At 42.4% G+C, this 24,736-nt stretch overlaps 2 protein-coding genes across 8 annotated transcripts in view; one reads left to right on the top strand and one right to left on the bottom strand.

Annotated features, from left to right (window-relative positions):
- usp32 (ubiquitin specific peptidase 32) overlaps window positions 1-12,178 on the top strand; it is a 143,041-nt gene extending 130,863 nt beyond the window's left edge. For all 7 annotated transcript variants that reach the window (XM_061783063.1, XM_061783068.1, XM_061783065.1 and 4 more), the window contains 3 exons: window positions 3,227-3,612; window positions 7,963-8,055; window positions 9,748-12,178. In XM_061783063.1, coding sequence (XP_061639047.1) covers window positions 3,227-3,612; window positions 7,963-8,055; window positions 9,748-9,921 — 653 coding nt within the window. In that variant the 3' untranslated portion in view covers window positions 9,922-12,178. The remainder of the gene's footprint in view (window positions 1-3,226; window positions 3,613-7,962; window positions 8,056-9,747) is intronic.
- A 6,335-nt stretch (window positions 12,179-18,513) lies between these two features.
- On the bottom strand, window positions 18,514-23,920 carry mrpl27 (mitochondrial ribosomal protein L27). Its single transcript, XM_061782634.1, has 4 exons — window positions 23,767-23,920; window positions 23,425-23,553; window positions 19,230-19,297; window positions 18,514-19,158 (listed from the first exon to the last, which is right to left on the bottom strand). The coding sequence occupies exons 1-4, from the start codon at window positions 23,861-23,863 to the stop codon at window positions 18,952-18,954; spliced, it is 501 nt and encodes a 166-aa protein (XP_061638618.1). The 5' UTR covers window positions 23,864-23,920; the 3' UTR covers window positions 18,514-18,951.
- Between the last annotated feature and the right edge of the window lie 816 nt (window positions 23,921-24,736).

Here is a 24,736-nt window from a genome sequence, read left to right as displayed (position 1 = left end):
GTTGACTCATACATGAATTTAAGTGGTATCCGATTCTTAATTCATAGGGTTTAAGATGCCATCGGTCCACCTTTTGCAGCTATGACATCTTCAACTCATGTGGGAAGACTTTCAACAAGGTTTAGGAGTGATGTTTATGGGAATTTATGACCATTTTTAAAGGACTGTATTCCAGTTTGTTGTCAACCATTGCTGTCTGAAGATTCTGTCCCATTCTATACTACAATGGACCAATACAGACTCCGCATCACTGCAGATACTGCACCAATCCACCTGTTGATCTCACGCTCCATTCTTCCCTTACTTGTGAACAAGACAGCAAGTTATTTGAATACTTCTGCTTGGGGCAGGATGTCATTCCTGACATGGAGAGAGGGCACGCTACTCTCTTCTGTCTGAGAACCATGGCCTCAGATTTGGAGGGACTGACTTTAATCACACTCTACTGCTGACCGCTTCCGCAACAGTTGAAGATCCCAATTTGATGAAGCCAACACATGGTTAAAAAGCAGAGATGCAATGGCGAGGCCCCCATACCAGACCCCCTCAATTCTGTCCATATAAATTCTGACCAGAATCAGTGACACAGGTCAGCCTCGGCGGTGTCCAACCTTCACTGGAAACGAATCCGGCTTCCTGCCGGCAATGCGGACCAAACTCTTGACACCGGTCATACAGTACGTGGACCGAACAGTCTGTATCAAGGGGACCGGTACCCCATACTCCGGGAACCCCCTCCAAAACACTCCCCCGCCCGCCCCATTCTGACCGCCTTGTTAAAGAAAAATGCCTTTTGTGTTAATAGTCGGACCCAATTTCTTTTATAATTCACTAACTATAGCCACTAACAAAACATGATAATCTCAGATTAACATTAAAAACATATTTATTGTGAGGTTTCTATGGAAACTATCCCTCACATATGGTACATTTGGGAAATAGTCAATTGCATTGCATGGTGACGTTATGTCATGCTGGGTGACACTATGATGCCCACGCATGTCACTGTCCAGACTTTGGTCCCTGCTCCCTGCCCTGTGTGGCACACCAAGAAAACTAAGTGCAGTGTGAAACCGCCTTGACACTTCAGAACACGACGCTTGAACATTTCAGAACAACAACACACTCATACTGTTTGTTACAACGTATCTTAGCGAACGATCCTTTTCGAGAATGGTAGTCAGAAAAACAAAGAGGAGACTTTGTTATGAAAATGATATGAGAGTGGCATCTGCCAAGTTGAAAGGCAAGAGCAAAAGTCACATTCATTTTGAGTCAAAATGCAGAGTTTTTGTGTGTGTGTGTGTGTGTGTACCGTATGGTAAAAGGTAGAGTTCCCTCTCAAGTGGAGGAGTTTATCTCAGGATCTTGTTCACGAGTGAGGGAATAATGGAGCGGCAGATCGGTGCAGCATCTGCAGGGATGGGGACTCTGTATCGGTCTGTTGTGGTGAAGAAGAAGGAGCTGCGCTGAAAGGTGACGCTCTCAATTTTACGGTCAATCTCCGTTCTTACCCTCACCTATGGTCACGAGCTGTGGGTCGTGACCGAAAGAACAAGATCACAGATACAAGTGGCCAAAATGAGTTTCCTCCACAGGGTGTCCGGGATCTTAGAGAGAGGGTGAGATTGTCGGTCATCCGGTAGGGGCTCAGAGTCAAGCTGCTCCTCCTCCGCTTAGCTCGGCATCTATTTACGATGCCTTCTGGATTTTCCCTGGTGAGGTTTTTCTGGGCACATCCCACCGGGAGGAGGCCCCAGCGACGACTCAGGACACGCTGGAGAGACTACGTCTCTCGACTGGCCTGGGAACGCCTCGGGATCCCCCCGGAAGAGCTAGACAAAGTGGCTGGGGAAGTCTGGGCTTTCCTGCTAAAGCTACTGCCCCCACGACCCGACCTTGGATAAGCAGAAGAAAATGGATGGATGGATGATTTGAAATAACATTGACTTGATTCAACATGCGCACAACTGTGAGCTTCCAGACTGCACTCGCGTCAGACACATATCCGATTTATAACCACATATGAAAGAGGCCGAGGTCGGATATGAAAAAAGCGGAATTGTACTGTTCACATTGACATGAAAAAATCTGACACGTCACATTGGACAAAAAAAATCTGAATTGACCTGCAGTATGAACATCGCCTTATTTGCTGACTTTTATTCTGCTTCATATCTTAATTGAATGCCCCTGGATCAAATCTTAATTTGGATGTTAAACTTTCTAACAGACAGAAGTGAAGCGTGTCTTCATTAATGAGCAGGTCTAACCCCAGTGTGAGAGCTTCACACGAGGGCAGTCCTCTGACGACATCGCCCTGCTGTCTCTTCTTCAAGATCCACAGTGTAATGATGGTTCGGCTTTAAATGATTTGATCAAATGGTGCGATGACAACTTCTTGGATCTGAATGGAACAAAATCAAAATGACTTAGCCATTGATTTTGGAAATAATAGTGCAGAGCACAAAAACAGCCAGTCTAAATAGTGGAAACCTGTAAATACTAATAAAAAACACATTTGACTCATTTCAAGTTTAACAAAAACACAATCACTTGTCAAATGGGGACAACATAAATATTTGTGTTTTTGAAAACCATTCTTTGTTCTTTTTCATCTTTCTTTTATTGAGTCTGTTAACATTGATTTGTTGGTTTATTGGTCCATCTGTGAAGACCAAGAACAGTCTGAATCAGATAGTCAAGGTCTGATCCAAGATTATTGGGAGTCCAGCCTGCAGACCTGTGCGTGCTCTGGAAAAAATGTGTGGTGCACAAATCAAAATGCATTATGAAGCAAGGAGACAATGTCATATCCAGTGGATTTCTTTTAATGGCCAGAGGGCGGCATTACTGCGCACCCCAGATGAAGATAAAAAAAAGAAATCGCTACTCAAACTCTTTTATCCCTTCAGTTATCAGGCTGATGATTGCCAATTTTATTGATGGAGATTCATGCTTTGTCACTTTATGCATCTATTTGTTATCATGATCCTATTGATTCGTGCTTTTTTTGTTTTTCATATTGTACATGTTCAAAGTATCACTGCTGGGAAACCATTAGTTCGACTGATTCACTGACAAGTGAGAGTTGAATGTTAGTTGGATGTCGAATGAATTATTATTGCACTTGAAGTAAACTGGGAGCTGTCAACCGAATTTCCCGCATGGGATAAATAACGTTTTCTGAATCTGAAATCCTTTTTTTTTTTTTTTAAACCAACAGCCTCTCCTGCTTTGAGCAGGGAGCCACCACCGTGCCAGAACAGCAGCACATCTGCCAACCCCAAAGCTTGCGGTGGAGGTTATGAGCCCATATGTCAACATCCGCCCCAGATGAACCGCAGACTTCGCCTTTCCAATAGCAATGAGAATCTGGAGGAATCTGCTGAGGCTGAGTCACAAGACTACACACCACAGGATGACACGGCTGGAGGAGATGAATTTGGCCTGAGGTCAGAACATCTACTTGAGTCAGTTTCAGCATACAGTCTCAAGGCTTCTACAAGGCACACTGACGTGATCAGGATTCATGACTTAACCACAAACTGCAGCACAGAGAGCCGAAAAAGAAAGGGTTTTGATTCCATCTACAGCCTCTATGCAATATCAGTAAGTACTGCTCATCATTCATTGTTAACCTTGAACCCTTACAAGGGTTCTTCTGTTGAATTTAACTAATTGAACCAATTATTTCCTATTTGTCAGATCATAGCTTATTACCTGGGAAAGAGAGAGAAGAAGAAGAATTTTTTTTTAGATTTAACACTTTAAATCATCTTTACTTATCTCATCTTCAGCAGTACTCTGACTCAGACTTTCTACGATTAAGGTCCCACCTTCTTGCATTGAATGAAGAAACATTGTACTTGAACTGAATAATTAGATGAAAAAAAGATTACAAACTTGATATTTTGTCTAGTATCATTTGTCTTGCGATTTTTGACGCGTGGTTTTCCTTTGAAATTCCCTCCTAGATTTAAAGGACCGTAACGTTATTTTTATTTTGTTTCTAATTACATTATTAAATGTTTGAAGAAACGTGCTGAAAACTTGCAAAGACTGTTTTGTACCATTACAGTACCTTTAATTTCAGAATACCTTATTACCTGGACACCAACCAGGCGTTGTCACTTGCCTGAGGAGTTTTCTCCCACTATCGGTCCCAAAAAAAGATGATGACATGTCAATACAGAATATCCATCCATCCATTTTCTTCCGCTTATCCGAGGTCGGGTCGCGGGGGCAGTAGATTTAGCAGCGAAGCCCAGACTTCCCTCTACCCATCCACTTCCTCTAGCTCTTCAGAGGGGACCCCGAGCTGTTCCCAGGCCAGCCAAGAGACATAGTCTCAGCAGCGTGTCTTGGGTCATCCCCGGGGTCTCCATCCGGTGGGACGTGCCGGTGGGACAGGATCTCATTCCCGACCCGGAGAGGGCACTCCACCCTTGTCCGACTGAGGACGATGGTCTCAGATTTGGAGGTGCTGATTCTCATCCCAGCCGCTTCACACTTGGATGCGAACCGCTCCAGTGAGAGTTGGAGAGCACGGTTTAATGAAGCCAACAGAACCACATCATCTGCAAAAAGCAAAGATGCAATACTGAGGCCACCTAACCGGACCCACACTACGCCTCGGCTGGGCATTGAAATTCTGTCCATAAAAGTTATGAACAGAATCGGTTACAAAGGGCAGCCTTGGCTGAGTCCAACCCTCACCGGGAACGACTCCCGACTTACTGCCGGATATGCGGACCGAACAGCCCGTATCAGGGGTTCGTTACCCCGTACTCCCGAAGCACCCCCCACAGGACTCCCCGAGGGTCGCGGTTGAACAAGTCCACAAAACACATGGAGACTGGTCGGGCGAACTCCCATGCACCCTCGAGGACCTTGCCGAGGGTGTAGAGCTGGTCCACTGTTCCACAGCCAGGACGAAAACTACACTGCTCCTCCTGGATCTGAGATTCGACTTCCCGAAGGACCCTCCTGTCCAGCACCCCTGAATAGACCTTACCAGGGAGGCTGAGGAGTGCGATTTCCCCTGTAGTTGGAACACACCCTCCAGTCCCCCTTCTTAAAAAGGGGGACCACCACCCCAGTCTGCCAATCCAGAGGCACTGTCCCCGATGTCCACGCGATGTGGCAGAGGCGTGTTAACCAGGACAGCCCCACAACATCCAGAGCCTTTAGGAACTCTGGGCTAATCTCATCCACCCCCGGGGCCTTGCCACTGAGGAGCTTTTTAACCACCTCGGTGACTTCAACCCCAGAGATAGGAGAGTCTACCACAGAGACCCCACACTCTGCTTCCTCATGGGAAGGCGTGTCGGTGGAATTGAGGAGGTCCTCGAAGTATTCTCCCCACCGACTCACAACGTCCCGAGTCGAGGTCAGCTGCGCCCCATCCCCACTATACACAGTGTTGATGGTGCACTGCTTCCCCCTCCTGAGACGCCGGATGGTGGATCAGAATTTACTCTAAGCCGTCTGGAAGTCTTTCTCCATGGCCTCACCGAACACCTCCCATACCCGGGTTTTAGCTTCAGCGACCACCAAAGCTGCATTCCGCTTGGCCAGCCGGTACCCATCAGCTGCCTCAGGAGTCCCACAGGGCAAAAAGCCCCGATAGGACTCCTTCTTCAACTTGACGGCATCCCTCACCGTTGGTGTCCACCAACAGGTTAAGGGATTGCTGCCACGACAGGCACCGACCCCCTTACGGCCACAGCTCCGGTCGGCCACCTCAGCAATGGAGGCGCGGAACATGGTTCACTCGGACTTACTGTCCCCCGCCTCCCCTGAGACGTGGGTGAAGGTCTGCCAGAGGTGGAAGTTGATTCTGGCAGACGTTCCCAGCAGATCCTCGCAATACATTTGGAGCTGCCAGGTCGAACCGGCATCTTCCCCCACCATCTTAGTCTACTCACCACCAGGTGGTGATCATTTGACAGCTCCGCCCCTCTCTTCACCCGAGTGTCCAATACATGCGGCCGCAAGTCCGATGACAAGCCCACAAAGTCTATCATCGAACTGCGACCTAGGGTGTCCTGGTGCCAAGTGCACGTGTGGACACCCTTATGGTTGAACATGGTCTTCGTTATGGACAATCCGTGATGTGCACAGAAGTCCAATAACAGAACACCACTCGGGTTCTGATCGGGGGGCCGTTCCTCCCAATCACGCCCTTCCAGGTCTCACTGTCATTGCCAACGTGAGCATTGAAGTCCCCCAGCAGAACGATGGAGTCCCCAGCGGGAGCGCTCTCCAGCACCCCCTCCAAGGACTCCAAGAAGGGTGGGTACTCTGAACTGCTGTTTGGTGCATAGGCATAAACAACAGTCAGGACCCATCCCCCCACCCGAAGGCGGAGGGAGGCTACCCTCTCGTCCACCGGGGTGAACCCCAACGTACAGGCGCCGAGCCGGGGGGCTATAAGTATACCCACACCTGCTCGGCACCTCTCACCGTGGGCAACTCCAGAGTGGAAGAGAGTCCAACCCCTCTCAAGAGGACTGGTACCAGAGCCCAAACTGTGTGTGGACCCACGTCCGGGCAAGGGAAAACTGTGTCCATATTTTGTCGTCATCGTAAGGGGTCTTTGAGCCGTGCTTTGTCTGGTCCCTCACCTAGGACCTGTTTGACATGGGTAACCCTGCCAGGGGCATGAAGCCCCAGAAAACTTAGCTCCTAGGATCATTGGGACACACAAACCCCTCCACCACGATAAGGTGACGGCTTCCAGGAGGGGCCATTTTGTGCAGACGATGTAATCTGAAGGAGGTTACTGACTGTAAGATAGTGGTAGGGGAGAGTGTGGCTACACAGCATGAGCATGGTGGTGTGTAAAAAATTACTTTGGTGGCGGAGAGGCAGATTAAGAAAACAAAGGCAGAGCAGAGAATCAGCTGGGAAAGGAAGAGTGTTGTGCGGCTTTTCGGGAAGAAGTGGACAGGTGAAGCTTCCAGAAGACTGGACCACTACAGCCAAGGTGATCAGAGAGACAGGCGGGAGAGTACTTGGTGTATCTTGTGGTAGGAAAGGGGAGCAGGAGACTTGGTGGTGGAATCAAAAACTTCAGGAAACCATACAAGGAAAGAGGTAAGCAAAGAAGAAGTGGGACACTGAGAGGACTCATCAGAATCATCTTTATTTGCAAAGTTTGTAAAAAAAACACACAAGGAATTTGTCTCCGGTAGTTGGAGCCGCTCTAGTACGGAATACTTTTGATACATAAAAACATAGAACATGAACATAGAAACACAGTCACTGAACAATAAAAGGTTACCAGTAATGTGGTAATGCTGATATGTTTTTTTTTTGACAATTGTGCAAATGATGCCGAGTCCTCCAGCAATTTAGAGCAGTTTGAAATGACTAATAGAACAATAGTCTGGTGCAGTGACCATTGTGCAAATGGCGCAACGACTTCAAGAAATGTATGCAGTTTAAAGTGACAAGCAGTGCGATAATCTGGAACAATGTCAATTGTGCAAATGGTGGAGATAATTCTCAAGCACATGAGTGGCCAGTATTGGGACAGCAGTCCATGGAGATGTGACGTAGGGCGAAGGTAGAGGTGGCAAAGGCCAAACGAGGCATATGATAACATGTATGCCAGGTTGAATGATTAATGATTATTTGCTAAAAACAATACATTTGATCAGTTTGAACATTAAATATCTTGTCTTTGTAGTGTATTCAATTAAATATAGGTCGAACATGATTTGCAAATCATTGTATTCTGTTTTTGGTTAACACAACGTCCCAACTTCATTGGAATTGGTGTTGTACATTTGAGCCAATTAAAATTGATGTATGGCCATAATTCCTCAACGCTAAATCTCATATTTTGGTGAACCCTTTGATGTTTGCACATTAAAGCTAAAAGTCTAGACTTCAGTCACGTCAGCAATGTTTTATTTTAAATCCACTGTTCTGAAACATATTTTACCTCCACAGTGCCATACAGGAATCATGGGTGGAGGCCACTATGTGACATATGCCAAAAACCCCAATGGGAAGTGGTACTATTACAATGATAGCAGCTGTAAGGTAAGTGTTATTTTTTTATCCTCAGTATCAATGATATAAATGGTTCGCAGGTTTTTCTACTGTTTTTGGTTTGGTTTTCCATTCATTTTTTAGCTCACCAGCCACTATGGCTAGTGGTTTCCCAGCATTACTAGCCACAATTTTGTTGTTGGATTATTATGTTTAATATGATTGCAGATAGAATAAAGAACTAGTCATATTTACTCCCGATTGAAAAGTTTGCGACCAGTGTGAACAGCTAAAAAAAATCAATGCTGGGGAAAGCATTAAAAAGCAGAAAAAAAAAGTTCCTTTTTTTTTTTTTTTTTTTTTTTTTTTTAATAAATATTCCAAACATGCATCAGGTTATTTGTCGTATGAAATGGACAAATCTAGAAATCCAGCTTTCATTTCATGGTATTTACATCAAGATGTGTTAAGCAACTCAGTACAGAGCATCTTTTGTTTGAAGCCACCCACTTTTCAAGTGAACAAAAGTATTGGAACAGACATGATTAAATTCACTTAAAGTGAAGAACATCGAATGTCGAATTTGCCAAACAGCACAGGAGAATCCACTGCATATAACACTGACTTTGCTCACAGAGCCTCGTGAGCTGCAACCCTGAGGTTATTGTCCCAGTGGCTAACGCTGACGCATGCTAACGTGTCTGCAAGAGGCAGGAGCTCGTCGGCAGTTTGAAGCCATTTCATTCTCCCGGCTCCCACACAGTCGTGCCCACACACAGGACCCTCATGCCTCACGCCACACTTAAAGGCATTTTCTCACTTTTCGGGAGTCATTTGCTGACTGTTAGCTTTTTGTGTACTGACCGTTAAGACAACATATGAGCGCTGTCGCATATGTTTTTTAATTTATTTTTTTAAGTACCAGTACTAAAAAAATAAAAAATAGCAAAAATGGTACCATGCTATATTTTATGTCAAAATATGGTACTGGTACCAGTACTTGGTGCAACACTAGTTGTTAGTCAACTTGATGAATTCTAATCACAACCTGACCAGGCATTGTCAGCATGAGTTAACTGCATGCTTCTAGCTCACATTAGTTAACCTTACCACAACCTAGCAAGCCCACAACAGTAGCCTATTCTAATAAATGTTATTGATATACGCCTACTCTGTTGCTGCAATTTGGTGAATTTCTGCCTTTAAAAATGGGAGTATGTGATGCATAGATGTCTGGCTTCAGCTAATTTTCAGTCTTTGTCTGTGATCAAGCTTGAGAATACAATGAAAGAATGTACTGATTCCAATTTAAAAAAAAACACAGTTAACTAATACAATGAATAAATCATTTTAGACAGAGTGTGTTTGTGTTTAAAACTGTGCCTCTCTCACAAACCGCTGGCCCCAGTAAAATTGGTCTAGAACCCCCACTGCTTCAAATCCAATCAACCTCAAAGGGAAATAGGTTAGGAAACCTGTTTTGAAATTCTAAACAAAATGGAAGTTGACCAGTTCCTCAGAGCAGATCGTATTCAATTTAGGAAAAAGACAAAAAAAACTATAGAAGTCTTGCTTCCAACAATTTTCAGAGGTTATAATTTAGAATTTTTATGTATTTCAATGAGCTCCTTACAAAGGGTAATTCTTCTATCAGCCAAGGTTTGGTACACATTAAGAATGTTCATGTCATAACTGGACTGATTTGATTTCTTTTTAAATTAAAGCACCAATTGTTTGTTTCAGGAAGTGCATTTTGAAGAGATTGATACCGACTCAGCCTACATGCTCTTTTATGAGCAACAGGGAGTAAATTACTCACAGTTCCTGCCAAAGATGGACGGCCAGAAGATGGCGGACACCAGTGGCATCGATGAAGACTTTGAGTCAGACTACAAGAAATACTGTGTCATCCAGTGATCTGGTCTCGCTTTTCATCAACCATGACCACATCTGCTTCCTGTTTTCTCCTGCTCCTCTCAGAAAGTTCCAGATCATCTAATTATTCTGAACAATAATAAACTATAATTACTATCGACAATACCCTTAAAAAGTAAGGGGTATTCTACTTTTGACTGAAATATGAACATAAAATGCATTATAACCGTTACAGGTGAACTTAATTAGACCATCTGTAAACCTTTGAATGCCAATCCACACAAAAGCCCAATATCGCTAACGTTTTGTGAGAAGTGTATAGGCTATCCAATTTTTATTGGCCAGTCACAAGGAATACCATATGACTTTGCTAGTCCCATTGATACCAACAGTCTATCTGATGTATTAATTATTTCCTCCTTTGTCTTTCGCAGGATTACTGATAAGACACTGACCCCCAAAAAACAAAAAATTCCCCTGGATTTGCATTAACAAGCCCCTCCAAAAGTATTAGAACGGCAAGGTCAAGTCCTTTGTTTTTGTTGTATACTGAAGATATTTCGGTTTCAAATCAAAAGATGAATATGAGACAAAAGTTCAGAATTCCAGCGTTTCTTTCACGTTATTTACACCTAGACGTGTTAAAAAACACGGGGACAGAGCACCCTTTGTTTGAAGCCACCCAACGTTTCAAGTGAGCAAAGTATTGGAACAGACATTAAATTAAAGTGAATAACATTTAATATTTGGTGGCATAAGCCTTACTTTCAATAACTGCATCAAGGCTGCGACCCATTGACTTCAGACTGTTGCATTCTTCATTTGAAATGCTTTTCCAGGCTTTTACTAAGGTCTTTCAGGTCTTGTTTCTGGGGGTTTCTCTGTTCAGTCTCCTCTTCAGGAGGTAAAATGCATGCTCTATTGGGTTAAGGTCTGGTGATTGACTTGGCCAGTCTAAGACCTTCCACTTTTTCTCCCTGATGAAGTTCTTTGTTGTGTTGGCAGTGTTTTGGGTCATTGTGTTGTTGCATAATGAAGCGTCTCCCGATTAGTTTGGATGCATTTTTCTGTAAATTGCCAAACAAAATGGTTTTGTAGACTTCAGAATTCATTCTGCTGCTACAATCATGAGTTACATCATCAATAAAGACTAGTGAACCCGTTCCAGAAGCGACATGACCTCTACCATGCTTCACAGATGAGCTTGTGTGTTTTGGATCATAAGCAGATCCTTTCTTTCTCCATACCTTGGCCTTTCCATCACTTTGGTCGAGGTTAATCTTGGTCTCATCTGTCCATAAAACATTGTTCCAAAACGTTTGTGGCTCATCCCTGTACTACTTTGCAAAATCCAGTCTGGCCTTCTGATGCTTTTTGCTGATGAGTGGTTTGAATCTTGCGGTATGGCCTGTATACTTCTTCTCTCGAAGTCTTCTTCGGACAATGGATTGTGATACCTTTACCCCTGCCCTGTGGAGGCTGGCAGTGATGTCACTGGGTGTTTCTGTCATCAAGAGCTGTTGATACCCTTGGCCGACCTGTTCAATGTCTGTTGCTCAGTACACCAGTAGTTTCTTTCTTTTCAGGACATTCCAAATTGTTGTATTGGCGATGCCCAATGTTTGTGCAATAGCTCTGGTCTATTTTGCCTCTTCTCTCAGCTTCTAAATGGTTTGCTTTTCTCCCAAAGACACCTCTTTGGGCTTCATGTTTGCTTAACAGCCAATGCAGTTTTCACAGGTGAAACCCAAAGCCAAAAACAAGCACTATCTAATGTTTAAGCAGTCAACACCTGAGCAACTTGAAACACCCATCAGTCACATGTTCCAATACTTTTGCTCACTTGAAAAGTGGGTGGCTTCAAACAAAAGGTGCTCTGTCCCGAGTTGTTTAACACATTTAGAAGTAAATACCATGAAATAAAAGATGGAATTCTGAACTTTTGTCTCATATTCATCTTTTGATCTGAAATCCAAATGTCTTCAATATACAACAAAAATGAATTGACCTTGCCGTTCCAATGCTATTGGAGCGGACTGTATGTTCAGAAGTGTGGACAATAACAGTTTTTATGATTTTGTACTGATACACAACCACAATCTATTTGAAATAAAAACAAGATGTGATAAACGTGTACACTGTCAGCTTTAAATTCAGGAGTTTCACAGAAATGGGACCTTTTAAGATGTGTAGCCATTTTACGCAGAGTACCTGGGTACTGTTGGAGTGTTGGCGTTATATCCTATGCAGGCCCAAGGCCCCAGATTACAAATTAATAAACTACCACCACACTCACCAATTTTTGCGTGTTTGTTTTCTCTCAGGAAAGGTAAAACCAATCAACAAACTCACAGATAGAATTTTGAGCCGTTTATGATTCTCAAGAGCTCAGCAAAATATGTAGACAGTATTCTGGGCATTTTCTCTCTTCCCAAGAACTGAGCCTCGTGTCTGCGTCGCAGGCGGAGAGAAAATGTCGCATCTTTCCCTGGTCGCCACACAATTTGTATATTACAACACAAGTAATGGGAGGGGCGCCAGCTTCTGACAGCCGGGAAGCTTCAGTTGACTCCAAGCCATCATGCTCTGGCGTTCTCTCCTTGTTTTTCGTTCGTGTTGATCGCAGCCGTCTGAGGGAGTAATGACTTATTACTCTCCCACTATCGAGAACATTCCCTAGCTTCTCCCAGCAAACATGTTTCTATAACCACAGCTGCAAGCACTCAGCACAAGCGGTCAGACATCGGCCACAGTTTTTGTTAGAGCCTCTTGACTCTAAATGCAAGATATGAGGATAATATAACAATTCTATGGATATTATGAAAATTGATAACATACCACTAAGTATAAAATCCATGGATAATACGACAGTACCTGTACAGAGTACCTTTCACATATATTTGGACAGTTGCGCCACAAGAGGTCGTGTCCAGGACTGGTCTCGTTACTACTAGACAAATGAGGCAGATAAAAGTCTCATCTATTCACTTGGCAGTTGTAAGTTGTTTGACTGAAGCTACTTGTATGAAGTGAAGGGGACCTTCGTTAGTCTGGGGAGGAGGACAGGACAATTTTCAACAAAAAATGTATTTTTTGCCAAGTCATCAAGAAGAAAAGACTGGAAGACCACATCAACAGAAGAATACTCTGGAGAAGGTGGGTTTCAAAATCTACACTCAAGAGAAGACAACTTTGTGAATGTAAAAATGTGCAAAACATTGAGAACACATTGCAGCCAATGACAGATGTATTCCTTGCAGCATAAGCCTAAAACATAAATCCACCACCTCCTTGCTGATGTCGCAGCCTTGTTAGGACGTGGTGGCCATCCACTACTCCATCTGTCAGAAAGATCCAGGGTTACACAGCACTCACCAGTGAACAATCTCATGCTGCAAGGAATCCGTGTGATTCCATCCATCCATCCATCCATTTTCTGAGCCGCTTCTCCTCACTAGGGTCGCGGGCGTGCTGGAGCCTATCCCAGCTGTCATCGGGCAGGAGGCGGGGTACACCCTGAACTGGTTGCCAGCCAATCGCAGGGCATATCGAAACAAACAACCATTCGCACTCACAGTCATGCCTACGGGCAATTTAGAGTCTCCAATTAATGCATGTTTTTGGGATGTGGGAGGAAACCGGAGTGCCCGGAGAAAACCCACGCAGGCACGGGGAGAACATGCAAACTCCACACAGGCGGGGACGGGGATTGAACCCCGCACCTCAGAACTGTGAGGCTGACGCTCTAACCAGTCGGCCACCGTGCCGCCTCCGTGTGATTCAATGGCAAATAATGGGCATAAAAGGACAGAAACTCATGGTATGGCCCCAATCCCCAATCCTCCCCTGACCTCAACCCTGTTGGGAACCTTTGGAGCATCCTCAAGCAAAAGATCTATGAGGGTTGGAAGAAGTTCACATCCCAAGAGCAGCTGTAGGAGGCAATTCTGACATCCTTTAAAGAAAATCTAAATGCATGCTCAATTGATGTCATAATTGCTGTCAAATTCTTCTGTTAAACTGTTTGTTTCTGTTTGAACTCGCTTTTGATTTCAGTAAATCTCACCTCACGCTTCAAATTCAACTGACTATTTTCATTTTTTTTAAACTTGTAAAAGGTCTTGAAATTCTGTTGTATGTAATAATTTGGTACAGTGCAAGTTTATTTTTCCCCAAAAAAGTGATCATTGGGAGGTTTGTTCAAAAACATTCCAAGTATGTGCTAACAGTTGATAACCTGAAAATGATGTTGTCATTTGCATTGACTATTTGTAGTGATGCACTCACAGTTCGGCCGAAAATAGCCCAGAAGTCCATTTTTGGTTTCGGTCCGAAAGGCTTTTAGCACCGCAGTGCAATGAACGAAACGCCACCATCAAGCCATTTATCTGAACCGCTTATCCTCACTAGTTTTCACTGGCACCTATCCCAGCTGACGTTGGGCAAGAGGCGGTGTAGACCCTCAACGGGTCACAAGCCAATCGCAGGGCAAGATGAACATCTCTTTTACTGTAATAATTGAATTTTGCATGTGACAATAAATTATTATTATTATTTATTATTAATTAAGTTATTATGGCTTTTCTGTCATCATGCTAGCGGCTACTAGCCCAAACTGGAGCATCCCTATTGTCGCCCAACCTCGCTGCTTTCCGCTGTTCGGGCAATAAGGGGAATGCTCGTTGCCGCTCCAGATACAGCTAAATACGAGGCCGAGCTAAAACCCTTACTGATTCTGCCATCATACATATGATTGCTTAATTTCTCTCACGAGATGAATGTGTACTGTAACCATAGACTGCACAGATTGGAGTGTCTTTGAAACTTCAACTGGTAGCCTGGATGAATTTACAGACACTCTTACGTCCTACATCAGCTTCTGTGAAAACGTGTGAACCAACAAAGACATTTTGCACGTTCAATTACAACAAGCTGTGGTTCACCACCAAACTTCGACAACTTTACCAGGCTAAAGAGGATGCCTATCGGAGTGGGGACAGAGCCCTGTAGAATCGGGTTAGAAACCAGCTGACAAAGTAAATTAACATCACAAAGAGAAATTATGCAGAAAAGATGAAGAACCAGTTTAATGCAAATAAGACTGCGACCATTTACAAGCAATCATCCTCCCCAAGCGGAGAAGAATAAAGGACTGGCTGACGACTTGAACACCTACTGTAGATGTGAAAATGACAATTTCACAACCCACATCCACTCAGCCGCACCTTGACCAGCATCACACCTCTGACTCCCCCTTCTGCATTGTCCAGCCATGAACAGGATGTGAGATGTATCTTTAAACAACAAAAGATCAACAAAGCGGCGGGCTCAGACCTGGTGTCCCCATCCTACCTCAAAGTCTGCGCAGACCAGCTGGCTCCAGTCTTCACACAGATCTTCAATAGCGCTCTGGAACTGTGTGAAGTACCATCCTGTTTCAAACACTCCACCATCATCCCAGTCCCCAAGAAACCTGCAATCTCGAGTCTGAAAGACTGCAGGCCTATCGCCCTGAGATCTGCGGTCATGCAGTCATTTGAACGCCTTTTGCTGGACCATCTCAAGAGCGTGACAGGACACCTGCTGGACCCCCAGCCCAAGCTCATCTAAGATGGACTGATGCAAAGTGGAAAAGTGTTCTGTAGTTTGACGTGTCCACATTTCAAATTGTTTTTGGAAATTGTGGGCGTCGTGTCCTCCGGGCCAAAGAGGAAAAGAACCATCCGGACTGTTATGGACTCAAAAGTTCAAAAGCCAGCATCTGTGATGGTTTGGGGCTGTGTTAGTGCCAATGGCATGGGTAACTTACACATCTGTGAAGGCACCATTAATGCAGAAAGGTAGGTACAGGTTTTGGAGAAACATATGCTGCCATCCAAGCAACGTCTTTTTCATGGTCGCCCCTGCTTATTTCAGCAAGACAATGCCAAACCACATTCTGTACGTGTTACAACAGCGTGGCGTCGTAGTAAAAGAGTACTACACTGGCCTGCCTGCAGTCCAGACCTTTCTCCCATTGAAAATGTGTGGCGCATTATGAAGCGTAAAATACGACAACGGAGACCCCGGACTGTTGAACAGCAGAAGCTGTACATCAAGCAAGAATGGGAAAGAATTCCACCTACGAAGCTTCAGCAATTAGTGTCCTCAGTTCCCAAACGTTTATTGAATGTTGTTCAAAGAAAAGGTGATTAACACGGTGGTAAACATGACCCAGTCCCAGCTTTTTGGGAACGTGTTGCAGCCATAAAATTCCAAGTTAATGATTATTTGCTAAAAACAATCAAGTTTATCAGTTTGAACATTAAATATCTTGTCTTTGTAGTGTATTCAATTAAATATAGGTTGAACATGATTTGCAAATCATTGTATTCTGTTTTTATTTATGTTTAACACAACATCCCAACTTCATTGGAATTGGGGTTGTATATATTTGTGTACTGTATACTGAGTACTGTATCCATCCATCCATCCATTTTCTGTACCGCTTATCCTCACTACGGTCGCGGGCGTGCTGGAGCCCATCCCAGCTCAAATGATTTTAGACAAAAAGTGAAAACATCAATGACCTCTCGGGAGCATTCAAGGATTGGCCACTGACATGAGTTTAGGTCAAATTAACATTACAACATGACAGAAATAATGGGTGCTAACTTACTGTAATTACTTTATTTTGCAATTAAATTACTTTCATAAATACTGGTAATGACATTCTTACTCTAACTTTCACAATGTCCCGGCTATATGGACGGGTGTTGTGCAAAGTTTGCATTCATTTGGCTTACCACCCCGCACTGCGTTGCTTGAACGCGGCATGTTCCTCCTTGTGTACATTCTTCCGGTGCACGATCAAATTTGATGTGTTGAAGCATTAAGATGACGTTCCCCACGACACAGACTGCAAATAACTTCAACAGCAAAAAAAATTGTCGGTATCCCACTACTCTCTCTTGAGGACTTGCACGCTGCCAGAACTAAGACATGAGCATGAAAAATCCTCTTGGACCCCCCCACATCCTGGTCACCACCTCTTCCAGTTCCTTCCCTCAGGTAGGCGCTATTGAACAATGCAAACCAAAACCAGGACACTCCAACAGTTTCTTCCCTCTTGCCATTAACCTCTTAAAACAATTAACTTACAATTTCATTGTAACATGCTGCCAATTTTACACATCTTTGTTGGGACACTACTACATTATTTGTGCACTCACTTTGCACGTGTTGTTGACCAATACTGGCCGCTCAAATGCTTGAGAACTATCTGCACCATTTGCACAATTGTCACTGTTCCACATTATCGCGCTGCTCATCACTTTAAACTGCTTAAATTTCCTAAAGTCTCTGCACCATTTGCACAATTGTCACTATACCAGCTAATAGTGTGCTATTAGTTATTTCAAACTGCTCTAAATCACTTGAGGTCTCTGCATCTTTTGCACAATTGTCATTGTACCAGATTATCACACTATCAGTCATTTCAAACTGCTCTATATTGTTGGAGAACTATGCATCATTTGCACAATTGACACTGTACTAGAGCATCGCTCTCTTAGTCATTTCAAACTGCTTTAAATTTCTTGGGGACTCCATTTGTTCAATTGTCATTGTATCAGCATGACGTTACTGGCAACCCTTCATTGCTAAGTGACTCTCCGTAGTGTGTTTTTATGTCCTAAATTTATGTTTCGTCACAATAGCTGTCTGTTGTCGCACTAGAGCAGCAACTGCCTTGTGTTTCTGACACACTTGGCAAATAAAGATGACTCTCATATCACTACATTTAAACATTTATGGGTTGACCAATCTTTATACGTTTTATTCTGTATAGATATAACGTAAACAGATTTTCATTACAAAGGTTTACGTGGCAGGAAACTATTTAAAGTAGTTGTTCGCTAAGCGGCGGGCACAGTGGATGACTAGTAAAGAGCGTCTGCCTCACAGTACTGAGGACTGGGGTTCAATCCCCGGCACCCCCTGTGTGGAGTTTGCATGTTCTCCCTGTGCCTGCGTGGGTTTTCTCCGGGCACTCCGGTTTCCTCCCACATCCCAAAAAACATGCGTAGTAGGTTAATTGACAACTCTAAATTGCCCGTAGGTGTGAATGGTTGTTTGTTTGCATGTGCCCTGCGATTGGCTGGCAACCAGTTCAGGGTGTACCCCGCCTCCTGCCAGATGATGGATAGGCTCCAGCACGCCCGCGACCCGCGTGAGGAGAAGCGGCTCAGAAGCTAAGCCAAACAAATTTCTCTTCTGCAATGGAAAATGTGAATTTCAGGGTCAGAGTGTCACCATCATAAAATTATACAACTGCCTGCAAAATATTAATGGTTCAGGCAATGTTATAGGAACACTTTCACATTCTGAGCGAGACGTTTACTGTATAATATTTTAAAAAAGAAACACCCTTTGAAGATGCCTGACAGACATAAAGGAAACTGTTCAGTGCCTGCAGAGCAACACTGTGTGAATGTCATAATTGGGCAGGTCTACTGTTGTGAGTTCCAGGTTCTAAAACACGTCAAACTCAAGGCCCGGGGCCACATCCGGCCTACCACACCGTCTCAGGTGGCCTGCGAAAGCAAATCATTTGCGTCAACATCCATGAGATGCTGATAAAATCTGAAACCAAAATTTCACATCAGCATATTTAATAAATATTCAGATATTGCAAGCATTTTGGGGTTGCCAAACCACTTTTTACAGTAGCTTGAACAACTGTTGAACAAACGATTATCCTTGACCTCTGATTTCTAAACAAATTATACATCAATTTGTCAATCATAATGAGTGAGTGAAACAGAATAGAATTTGACACCCTTGTCATAAAACAAAATGAATAAATCAATTGAAAAACCAACACACTTGCAGAATGAATCCAATCCATGCTCAGTAAGATGGAGTTTTGCATGGTGTGATTTTTTTTTTTTTTCACAAAATGTGGTTCATCTTGAATAATTAGTACAAATTTTGGGGCAGTCCACTGTAAAAGAAATTTGTATATTCAGTCTTGTAGCATTCTTCCAAAACGCACTGTTCGATCCTCACGCGAGAACTACATCCACATCAGGTTTAGACCATGCGAAGCAGTTTGAAGGCGGGCTCTTGCTTGATTGGAATAATGTTGATGAAGGTTTTGTAAAGTAAAGTTCCTTTGGCAAGTTTGGTAATGATTTGGCTAGCTTCCAGACTGCGAGGGGGGGGAGTGTAGACCTCCTTGGTGAGCCTGATGTAACCATCCTCAAGAGCATAAAGAGTATTATTGGTTCCCATCCCAACCTTCAAAACAGAATGACACGTCTGTAAGTACGAGATGAAACAAACTACAAGTACAGAAAAAGTCCACTTACATGGGCTCCTGGGTGATACCTCAGCAGCCTCTGTGTTGCCACGATGTTGCCAGCATGGACAAAGTTTCCTTACAAGTAGAGATAAAATGGTATGAAAATTTCATAAAGATTAGTGACACGTGAGAATTCCTTGGACCACTGTAAGCAACACATCACATGTGGCAGTATCACACCTGCCAAAATTTGAGATTATAAATCAGTCAGGTTCAGAACTACTGGGACATTGACACAATTCTGATCTTTTTGGCTCTAAACGCCACCACAATGGATTTGAAATAACAGCAGACTTTCAGGTTTAATCTGAGAATATTTACATCCAAATTACATGATGTCATCAGATATTATGCCTGCGGATCAACCAATTTAAAATTTGGCAGAAGCATAGAAAAATATATACCGTAATTTCTGGTGTGTAATGGGGACCCGTGTATAATACGCATCTCCCAAAGTTGACCTCAAAATTCTGGTAAACCCTTCTACCTATGTTTAACAAAGTCATTTCGCACATTCAACAACAAGCCGTGGTTCACTGCCAAATTTAAGCCATTGCAACATGCTAGCAATTTTTTTTTGTCTTGAGTTTGTTGTCACATTTCTGTGGGGCCATTTATACATTACTCGTGCACTCACTATAGTAGTCTCGCCACGCTGCACTATTTGCATGTCTGTTGTTGACCAATACTGGCCACTCATCCCAGAGTAGCATCTGCTCCATTTGCACACTGACTGAGGAGCATCTGCAACAAAATTGTCCCAGATTATCGCACTACTCGCTTGAAGTCTCGGCGCCCTTTGCACAATGGTCATTGCACCGGACTATTGCAATATTAGTCATTCAAACTGCTCTAAGCGCTAAAGGACTCTGCGTCTTTTTGCACAATTGTCAAAACAATTAACAAATAAAAAATGTACCGGCATTACCAAATAATGAGCAACCCTTTATTGCTCAGTGACTGTTTTTTGTCAATGTCTTTCTGTCTCCAAAGTGTTCTCTGTCAATTGACTGTCTGTTGTCGTACTAGAGCGGCTTCAACTACCGGAGACAAATTCCTTGTGTGTTTTTTGGACATACTTGGCAAATAAAGATGATTCTGATTCTGATTTTTACAATGCATGATTTTGCTTCTACCCATATGATCAAAAACATGATTATCTGTATTTTTTTCAAATAATTATTCTGAAGTTAAGCACTTTATTTGAACACATAATACTTTCCTTAATTTACTTGCACTTATTTTGAAATTCACAGCCCTACTTTTATGAAGTAAATTAGAAAACACACAGTTGTGCTCATATGTTTGATTACCCAGGCAGAATTTGTAAGATGGGTACAATTCTTTAAAAAAAAACATGAAGGACAAGGCGAAACTCATTTTATTTTAATGGGATTCAAATTAAACGGTTAAGCATTTCAGAAAAGCATTATCATTAAACAAAACATAACCCTAAAGAAATTAATGATGGTTGTTGTTCAGTCATATTTATAAAAAAAATAATAAAAATTTCACAAATTCTGCCAGGGTATGTAAACGTCTGAGCACAACTGTACATATATGCAGTCATACATACCCCTGTCATATTGGAATGAAAGTGTAGGCTACACCTTTTTTATAACCACTAGGTGGAAGTGGCATTTTAGAATGAAAGTGTACATCTTTTTCATAACCACGAGATGGCGGCATTCACTTATAAAATGTGAAAGTTTTTTTCCATTTGCCCCTATACCCATGTATAATGCGCACTATTGACTTTTGACAATTTTTGGGGGGGGGGGGGGAATGCGCATTATACACGAGAAATTACGGTAATACAGATTAGCACATGGATTGGAAAAACATTTGGGAGGGGGGTAGTTATCTATAAATTTGGTAAATGTACGACAATTGTAACACGTACAGTGGGGCAAAAAAGTATTTAGTCAGCCACCAATTGTGCAAGTTCTACCACTTAAAAAGATGAGAGGCCTGTAATTTTCATCATAGGTATACTTCACCTATAGGAGACAAAATGAAAATAGGGGGGGGGGAAATAATCCAGAAAAATCACAGTCTGATTTTTAAAGAATTTATTCGCAAATTATGTTGGAAAATAAGTATTTGGTCACCTACAAACAAGCAAGATTTCTGATCCTTTTCTAGTTCCTCTTTGCAAAGTGAAACTTTGTGATGTGATCCGATTTGTGGTGACAGTTTATTTGGGTGAGTTGTATAACGCTGCGATCCAGTGAATATATGAGTCACCGAAGCCAAATTTCTTAAGTACATCAAAAAGAAAAGACCAGTTAACTTTGTCGAAAGCTTTTTTGGCATCTAGTGACAAGACAATAGTTTTTAGATTATTATGCTGAGACATACTGCTTAGGTTTATCAGTCGCCTGACATTGTTGGTGGAGCTCCGTCCTTTAATGAAACCTGTTTGGTCAGAATGTATTAACGACGGGAGAATTTTTATCGATTGGCTAAAGCCTTCGATATGATTTTGACGTCAGTATTAATTAGTGACAGGGGTTGGTAATTAGCTGGGTGAGTGGGGTCTTTCCCTGGTTTCAGGAGTAGTTTTATTGCGGCTCTATTCATACGGCTTCTAAATATCTTTTCTCTCATTCACCATTCTGAAAAATAGTGGTTGGGGTATACACCAGAAATGTTTATAGAACTCCGTGGAAAACCCATCATTGCCTGAAGCGCTACCTGTTGGCATATCGTTTATGTAACTCTGCGAGGGTTAATGGGGCATCTAGAAACTTTACATTCTGAAGTTAATTGAGGGATGTTTAGGTTATTGAGAAAAGTTTCAATGTCGTTTGTATTCGTCTTATTATGGGATGAATATAAGCTACTGTAGTAGTTGTAAAATCTATCATTAATGTCCTGTGGTGATTGAGTAAATTTGCCCTTTGAATCTTGGACAGATGTAATTAGTGTATTTTTTCCTTGCTACGTTTGCGAGAAATTTGCCTGATTTATTATTTTGCTCGAAATGCTAATTCTTTTAAATATAACTTTGAGAGTACTTTAATTTGATATATAGTTATTTGTATTTTTAAGTTAAGAACTGATTTTGCCTGCAATGTCCACCATATTGAATAAGCCATCTTTTCTGTAGATTCGTCACTGGTTTAATTGTCAATGGTGTTGCTTTTCTGGTTAGTAACACCATTCAATTTAATGTAAAAAAAAATATGAAAATACATTACTCTGTAATTTATGTTGATTTATAATAGAAGTAGTTAACTGTTATGAGATTACGTTTTATTTGTGACAAAAACAAAGGATTAAAAAAAAACATGAAATCGCTGTTCAGAAAGAAAGCCACCATTTTCATAGAATGACCCATATCCTCAATAAAACAATCCTCATTTCACTACATGCGGAAATTAAGGTCACCAAATCTGTAGTGACATCTTGTGTTTAAAAAAATAAACACATTGTAGATATTTTACGTTGTCACGGTCCCCTTTGCCATTCAAATGGGATACTATTGGAGAGGAAAGAGGAAGTAATTTCACGTCTGCTTTTTCACACAGGGCCATGTCGGTTTGGATTTTTTTCTCTCCCTTAATAATAATAACCAGTTAAAAACTGTATTTTGTGTTGTCTTTGTTTGATGACGGGAAACAAACACGCAAAAAAAAAAAAAAAATTAGTAAGAGGGCAAACACTTTTTCATAACACTGTATATTGCAGGTTGGAAAAAAAAGCATTTTTTTTCCCAATATAATACAGCCCCAACATAACACTTTACCAAAGTATCTGATAGATCCTTATTCACCTGTAACTAAATCATTGTTTTTACCAAGCAACAACTTAAAAGCAATGTAACTGTCATTTGTAACATTTTAATTTAAAAAAGCGGCTTATCTTGAGGTGTCCCCAATGATGTCATAAACAGGGATTACAGGAATTTCTTTCTGAATCCCTAAAAATTACGATTTGGCAAGGGCTACGGGGTCCGACGTTAAGCCTTTGTGAGTAGTGATTGTTTCGTATTTACGTTTTTATAATGTATTATTTGAGCCCCTTTAATTAATAAATATTTTAGTTTTAAACACACAACTATATTATAGGGCCAAGTAACTCTGGCAAACAGAGGAGGTGGAGTGTAGTGGAAAGGGGCATTTTATTTGCATCATCATATAGGTCAAAGTAGTCCATAGGGCAGTTTTATATCGAAATGAATAACTATTTAGTATTACCATCTTGCTTCTTGAGGCCGTATCTCTTCCCAGGGCTCTTCCCGCCATGATTCTTGCTGCTCCCACCAGCCTTTTTGGATGCAAACCTCAGCGACGACAGGAGAAGGAACGGACCGGGATCCAAAAGCCCTGAACCAAGACAATTGCAATCTTACGTAAGTAAGCGCTCCATAAGCGAAACGTCCGAAATAGCCCGCGAGTTGAGTCATTTTAGACACACAAATTAGAAGTACAATATTGCAGTCAAAATCACACCAAGTAACGTTAAGGTTAGCGATAATAATTTAAAAAATCATTTAAACAGTATACACCGCAAAGTGAAGTTAAAAAAACACCCGTTACCCGCTTTGCACTTGGAAACGCAGGATAGCAGCGCTGCCATTTTGAACGCATTCGTCATATCCTGTGTCCACCTCTTCTTCGACGGTCGGCCTAGCATAGCTATGGATGGGTAGCTCTGCCAAGCGCAGCCGCGCCAAATTGGGCCAGCGCAACGTAGCCACCCGGCTAACTGGCGTGCCTAAGTGGCAGCCATATCAGGGAGGTCGACGTTCACGTAGAAGGTAATGCATGGACACTGAAATTAAGTCGTAACTTGTTCATTGATCACCCAATTTTACAGTTCTTTCAACATCTAAGCGTATGCTATCAATTAGAAACATTTAGTAAAAAAGTTTTTGTTTTTATTTATGTGCTTTTTTTTTTATGAGTAAGGGATTCCCAGTTCCCTTGTAATTGTACGCCGTTTTACGCAACCATATGCAGCACAATGTACCTGCATCCATGGTCTTTGAGTTTTTGGCCTCAGCACACATGGAATGCGCTGACAAGTACAACACGTCACGTCACGGAGCTCAAAATGGGCGTGTCTATCTACCAAGCGATACCTGTGGTTACGAGCTCATTTCTTTATTTACAAACAGAGGAGCGAGGCGGGAGAAGAAAGAAATGAGAAGGCAACTTTTCCATCAACTTTATTTCACTAAATGTAGTAGTGACGGCGAGATGAAGCTTCATGAAGCATTGTAACACTTCAGCCTTTGGTTGGAGTAATGGTTCTTTTCTTGAGGCTTCATTGCACACGAAACCACCTGCTGGCCATGTGCATAATCACAGGCAGCTGGATCTTTACCACATACACTATGTGCTGCGTTGCATTTTGGCGTCTTTTGGGCTTTTGTGAATGACTATGTATTACAAAACAATGTTTGACCAAGTAATTTCCCAACATAAAGTGTAAAATATTCTTATTTTTATTCTGTGTGCTTGAAATGTTCCTCATGACTGGTATGGCAGGTTGTGTAATGTTTTC

This window comes from Phyllopteryx taeniolatus, chromosome 8 (genome assembly GCF_024500385.1).
Source record: "Phyllopteryx taeniolatus isolate TA_2022b chromosome 8, UOR_Ptae_1.2, whole genome shotgun sequence".
Taxonomy (NCBI): domain Eukaryota; kingdom Metazoa; phylum Chordata; class Actinopteri; order Syngnathiformes; family Syngnathidae; genus Phyllopteryx; species Phyllopteryx taeniolatus.
This window is presented reverse-complemented; position numbering and strand designations above follow the sequence as displayed.

What these genes read in the sequence shown, in the direction of transcription:
- mrpl27 (XM_061782634.1), bottom strand. Translation starts at nt 23,863, where the DNA reads ATGCTAGGCCGACCGTCGAAGAAGAGGTGGACACAGGATATGACGAAT. An exon ending in CGTTTCCAAGTGCAAAGCGG is followed by an intron (nt 23,554 to 23,766) that starts GTAACGGGTGTT and finishes GTCTTGGTTCAG; the next exon opens with GGCTTTTGGATCCCGGTCCG. An exon ending in CGGCCTCAAGAAGCAAGATG is followed by an intron (nt 19,298 to 23,424) that starts GTAATACTAAAT and finishes TCTACTTGTAAG; the next exon opens with GAAACTTTGTCCATGCTGGC.